General features: G+C 34.9%; 1 protein-coding gene across 2 annotated transcripts; it reads left to right on the top strand.

Annotated features, from left to right (window-relative positions):
* The first annotated feature begins 461 nt into the window (after positions 1-461).
* Positions 462-5,838, top strand: LOC113591948 (carbonic anhydrase 1-like). 2 transcript variants are annotated; one of them, XM_027032661.3, is made up of 9 exons: positions 462-545; positions 1,108-1,180; positions 1,270-1,296; positions 1,696-1,866; positions 2,545-2,696; positions 2,869-2,961; positions 3,776-3,848; positions 4,449-4,612; positions 4,743-5,838. In XM_027032661.3, the coding sequence occupies exons 2-9, from the start codon at positions 1,108-1,110 to the stop codon at positions 4,926-4,928; spliced, it is 939 nt and encodes a 312-aa protein (XP_026888462.2). In that variant the 5' UTR covers positions 462-545; the 3' UTR covers positions 4,929-5,838. The 2 variants fall into 2 exon arrangements, with proteins under 2 accessions (XP_026888462.2, XP_081554454.1); XM_081698328.1 differs by lacking the exon at positions 462-545 and adding an exon at positions 961-979.
* Positions 5,839-6,112: the final 274 nt, after the last annotated feature.

Genomic DNA, 6,112 nt, shown 5'->3' with positions numbered 1-6,112 from the left:
ACATGTCAAATGTCAAATAGTTTAAAATATTTTATTGACCAATTGACTCACAGCTGAACTTTCAAGCTACCACATTTAGTTATAGTATGGGCAGTTTCATCACTGTAATTGAACATCATGTGCGGTTGTGTGAATGTAGAATATGTTGATAAAAATAATTTTCACTAGAAATAATGCTATGTATAGACTGGCACTGTATCTGAAAAAACCTAAACAGAAAAAAAAAAAATCCTCACAGAAATGTTTTACTTGGAGAGGAGAAACAAATGCAAGGCAACCATTTAATCTTATTTCAGCAGTTTCTAAATTAGATTACAAGATGGCATTTATGCAGCTCTGATTTGCCTCCTTAAAGCTCGAATGAAAAAATATTGTTGGACATTGTCCAGTGTATTTAGCAGGAAGTGATGTCAGCCATCTGACACCTTAAATTCTTACAAGTTCCACTATCACTGATATACCAAGAGTTAGTCCTCGTACTTCAGGTATTTTAAAGCAAGGAAACAATATATTTAAGAGTATCGTGAGCTGAATGCAAGTGAACGGTAAGACTGTTATTACAGTGTTGGATAATTCAGGTTCTGAACATAGAAATGTAATTTTTTTTTTTTTTTTGGATTTGGTGATTAACTCAAGATAGCAGGTACAATTAATTATCGGAATCAATTATTGAAATTATTCAAATTTACAGCATTTAGCAGTGCCTCTTATTCATATCGACTTACAAAAGTGTTTTGTTATTTACTCATAGAATGTATCCTAGCCAGTACAGTAGGTTAGTGTTGAAATACAGGGATCAATGCTGACACCCAGAAGTGCGAAACAAGTATAAACTCTATAAGAGGCTGTTAACAGGCTGATTCAAATTACTTTTAAACTTGTGTACCTCTGCTATCCTACTCTGTAGATTTGTAGGTTTTTATTCACGTTAGTTTTATGGAAATGAATCACGAGGCAGAGTAAAATCACCAGATTGAAGGTAGTTTCAGACTTTAAATGTAATTATTTTTTGTTCGTACGTCGTTCAAATTGATTGCTATATTTAGGTTGCTGGATGAAATAAAGTATGCCGTAACGTTTATTTTTAAAACTGTCATTTGTTTCCAGATGAATACGAAGCTTGTGACATTTCTCATTGCTTTCTTGCTCCCCACTGTTAGAAGTGCTGAATCCTCAGCAAGTAAGTGAAATTGCTTATTAAAATTGATTAACTTAGTTTGACCCCATTAATACAAAATATATTGTGACCATTATTCGACATTCTTTTAGATTGGTGCTACAACCTGCCATCATGCAGTAAGTATTTATTTATTTCATCTAAAACATCTAGGTTTATACGAAGGAGCTTGTTTTTCATTTGTACCGACAGCGCGTGTGTGAAAATCATCCGCGCTCATCCGAACTTTTGGACTGAAAACTTTTTTTACTTGCTCTGTAGCGGTAGAAGTGGGGTATTGGATAATCAGTCAGAATCTAAAGTAAATATAGATAAAAATAAAGCCACTCTCGTGGGATTCGGACAATTTCAATGTGCCGTCGTCTTCCGCTTTTTGTTAGCTGTTAAACAAACAAACATTCCTTTTGGCAATCAGTATTGACGGAAAGGAAATAGACACGGAAACTAATATCAGCAAAAAATTCGAAATTATCCATAAAGTTCAAATGTCCACACAAATGTTCTTCATTCTTTCTCAGATTCCACCACATGGCCATCTACAACGCCACAACACTGCAATGGAACCCGCCAATCTCCTGTAAACATTGAGACGAAGAATGTTAAATTAGATTTAAGTCTCGTCCCATTCAGTTTCAGCGGGTTTGATGATAGCTCCGCTCTCCTACATATCTTAAACGAGGGCAAAACAGGTGAGTGCGTTCTAGCCTTCATTGCGAACACGAGAACTATTCACAGCGGGGTGGTGGGGGGCTTCTAAGGTGAAGGGGGTCCCACACCGCCTGGAATAAGAAGGTTGCTTTGATGTACAATTGTAGATTTCATACGAATTAGTGCCATGATTAGTTGAATATTAGCAAAAAAATAAAAATAAAATAAATAAATAAATAAAAAATAATCAATTAAAGAATTTTGCATCTATGTGTGTACTTGACTGTAGCAAATGAAAAATAACAGATAACAGTAATTTGGGGTGCTAAGGAAAACGTTAAGGGAAATAAAAATATCTTTGTAAAAGCAAAATTCCACTGGTTTAAAAGATTAGGGCTGCTCCTTTTAGTTAGATACCTTCCATTTGTCTTTACTGTGTCAACCTAATATTTTTTATATAATGTTTTTCATAGTTAAATAAATTGTATTCAAAAGAGTACTTTTCTCAACTGGACTTATTCCAGGTCACAGGACATTACCCAGAAGCCTATTTTGTAGTATTTCTCCTCACCCAACCCACAAAATGATTCATTTGGATCATTTCCAATGTGCTCAAATGTTGCAGTTTCCTATCCATGTTTCAGAACAACACTAACAGTTTTCCTGACTCTTGTGGCATTTTGACACATAAATAATCGAAGTATCCTTTGCTTCCTCAGTAAAGGTCTTTGTCAATGATAGCAAGGTGAATGTGTCAAAAGGGGGTCTTGCTGATGTGTACAAGACCTCACAGGTTCACTTTCACTGGGGCAATGGAACCTTCACGGGAGGATCAGAACACACATTGGATGGCAAACAATACCAAATGGAGGTGCAAAAAAAATAGATGTAAAATAATAATATGAGACAATAAGATATGAGACAATAAATGTCAATAAATAAAATAAAAAGATATGAGACAATAAATGTCAGTAATAAAAAATAGAAGAAACAAATAAAGTTTTATTTATTTGGTTTATTCATACTTTTTTCCCCACACTCAGATGCATGTAGTAAATTATATGTCAAGTTATGGAAGCCTGGACGCTGCACTTACTAACTCGACAGGAGTGGCTGTTCTTGGCTTCTTCATTGAAGTAGGTCATGTTCAATTCCTTATAGTGTAAAAATGTCTATTTTTACAGTTAAAATAAGTGCATAATTTGCACTGCTAATGCAACATTAAATAGACGCATACATGTATTGTATAAAAACATGCTGTTTTGTACTTGTGAAGCCTACTGGAATGAACAGAACTGAACTGAACAGAATTGTATTTTAGTACTTAATTCTGCTCACAGGACACCATCTAAGTTTGGTTCAATGAATAGCATGCATTTCAGAATCTTTTTTTTTTTTTTTTCTGGGTTTATTTAGAACCTTTTTAAAGATTTTTTAAAGTTTCCATATACAGTATTATGCAAACTGCTGTGCCATGGATACTTGTATTTTTCTTAATATAGTCACTGCCACAATGGCAATAAGATCTCCAAGATTGGCCTGTAAATCCAAAAATGAAAAATGCATTAAAGAAGGAATCTTTACTGTCCTACCATTAGGAAGATTAGCTGTAACACACCAGATTGCAACAAAGATAGTGTACCTTTCTATATTGCATTCTCAAAAAAAAAAGAAGCTTTTTCTTCACACAATTCAGAAAACAATCCAAAGTTGTAGCAACAAAAAATGGGAAGCTCGTTAGGATGGACCACCGAACTAAATAGTGCACACAAATGTTACACGAATGTTACCACCTTACAACTTTGCAAATGCAAATGGATCCCCAAACAGGTGAGTCTGGTATTGGCTTTGCAATAGTCATGGCTGGAGTGACAGGATAATTTTCCATTATTTTTTTAACGATCTCAAATTATGTCATTATCATTACACTTTGTTTTTTTTATCTTCTAGGCAAGTTATGGCAGCGGCAATCCAAACAGCTGGAAGAACCTGACCTCCTACTTGACAAAAATCACCAACTTTGGTACAGACTGTTTCTAAGTCTTTTAATAATGGTCGGGCCAGAAGCATTAGTGTTATTCTCATGACTGCCTAATCTGAGCCTGAGCCAATGTGAGAGATGGTGGTTTAGAAGAAATGATGTTCAGAGTATTCATTTTACATACAGATGGCATAGACATCTAATAGAGAAAAGTGGGCCCATTCTATTGCTGCATTCACACAGGCTGAATCGTTGCAATATGTAACATCAAAAATCCGGTGTGGTCAAAAGTTACATTGGGCTTATAGCAGTTCAACATTAGAATATTGCAGGAGGCATTGAAGCTGGTCTTATCTGTTCACCATGACATTCACTCTCCTCTGTGTACACTCCTAAAGGAAAAAAAACCAGTTATAAATATGATAAATGTTAGAGAATGACCTTAGCATCAATAACAGGTGGATGTCATTATGCAAGATGCCTTGTTATCAGCAGAAACCCAAAGATGGACACCTGAAAAATTAGTCATCTCATCTGTTTCAACTCTCCTTGCCTACTTTCACAAGTAAAACCTGGCCCTTTCATAGCAAGGAAACAAAACATTGTATTGTCAGAATCAGGACTTTCTTTGATTTCGTTTAGGTAATTCTGCGATTATATTGGGTGATTTCACTCTGGATAGTCTGCTGCAGGGAGTGAATAGGTCAAAATACTATCGATATCTTGGTTCCCTGACCACACCAAGCTGCAACGAGGCTGTAGTATGGACTGTCTTCAAAGACTCCATCAAAGTCAGCCAAGACTTGGTATGTCCTGCACCAAAGACTGTTTAGATCAGCCTTCTAGAACTAATGAATTTGCACTGCTGTGGAAAATTTCAAAAGTTGCCATTATACCCTCAATGTATTTACTTCAGTTTATTCCCTCTGACACTAGATCAACCTCTTCAGCACAACCGTGCACACCAATACATCTTCTGATCCTCTGATTTTCAACAACTTCAGGATAAGTCAGAACCTCAATGGCAGGGTTATTACCCAGAGCTCATTAGCGACCACACCTCTTCACTCTACATTCATAAGTGCAGTGCTCCTGTGTGCTGTACTTTGGTGGTTCTGCTAAATTTGCATGGTCAGGTCTGGTATGCACATCTTTGAAGGAATGACACATGTCTAGGTATTCGTGTTCATTGAATTGTTTAATTGTATTCATTTTACTATATTTTATTTACTAAAGATACAAAATTAAAATAAAACTTCAGTAAGTGAGTGAAATGTGCTGCATATATAATGTACCTCTATTGAATATTTAATGTTAAAAAAGTGGCAGTATATCATAGACTTTATTGCATGTATTTAAAATAAATCTATTTTATTATAATTTAATCTGCTGGAGATTAATATCTGTACTCAGCATACATGAAAATGCATTGCCTTTTAGCAAAATCTGCCATTTTGATTGTTTGAATGTTAAATAGGCTATTTATGTACATCATGTAGATTAGAGAAGTTTTTTTTTGTTTTTTTTTTGGACAGGGGTAGAGCAGGAAGATAAATCCCTGAGTCCCTCATTCAATACAGCAACAGTTCATGGTCATTTTTTAGCCAATCCATAGTTGTTATTTTAATATTATAGAACAATCAAAAGTAAGACTTCCATAAGATGCTTGAAGTTGTTAAAAAAACAGAGCGGCTCAGAGCATCTAGTCTGTAGCAGGAGCAGCGTTTATCGAACAGCTAAAAATATCTAGGTACCAGAATGGATGTATTTGACTGTTTAAAAACCTGTCCAGACATGTTTACTAGGGATAGAATAAACATTCTTTCCATCATCATAATTGTTGGAACATGCCCTTTCATTTTGTAGACCTTTTGAGGATGTGTATCTTTGACATGTTAACTTAATAAGATGATACACCTCCTTAGTGAGTTTTTGTTTTCTCCAGACACCAATCTGGGTGACAATGGGTAAAAACCTATTAAACATTTGTTTTCTCCAGACAGCATCCTATAATAAATGTGTTTTAAACTTGGTCTATTTCTTTGCCAGCAAAACCTCCAGGTGTCCACAAGTTGGTGGAATTGTATCTTTTAAGTGTTCATTGTATAACCATGGGTAAAACTTCCTAAACATTTGTTTTCTCCAGACAGTAATAATATTAACCTGAGATTTTAAGTTTAAGTTTGTTCACATTTAAGAGGTTGCAAATTCATAAATACTGAAATTTACTATCAAAAATAAATCTGTATACAAATAAATGTATACGGATCTTAATATTCATTCACACAATTATGATGTTTTCTATT

The sequence above is a fragment of the Electrophorus electricus genome, chromosome 15, assembly GCF_041902795.1.
Source record: "Electrophorus electricus isolate QZ-2024a chromosome 15, ASM4190279v1, whole genome shotgun sequence".
Classification (NCBI taxonomy): Eukaryota; Metazoa; Chordata; class Actinopteri; order Gymnotiformes; family Gymnotidae; genus Electrophorus; species Electrophorus electricus.
This window is presented reverse-complemented; position numbering and strand designations above follow the sequence as displayed.

Bases quoted from the DNA above. Each gene is read 5' to 3' on its own strand.
- LOC113591948 (XM_027032661.3), top strand. From the start codon at position 1,108: ATGAATACGAAGCTTGTGACATTTCTCATTGCTTTCTTGCTCCCCACT. The intron at 1,181-1,269 runs GTAAGTGAAATT...ACATTCTTTTAG, and splicing joins AAGTGCTGAATCCTCAGCAA to ATTGGTGCTACAACCTGCCA. The intron at 1,867-2,544 runs GTGAGTGCGTTC...TTGCTTCCTCAG, and splicing joins CTTAAACGAGGGCAAAACAG to TAAAGGTCTTTGTCAATGAT.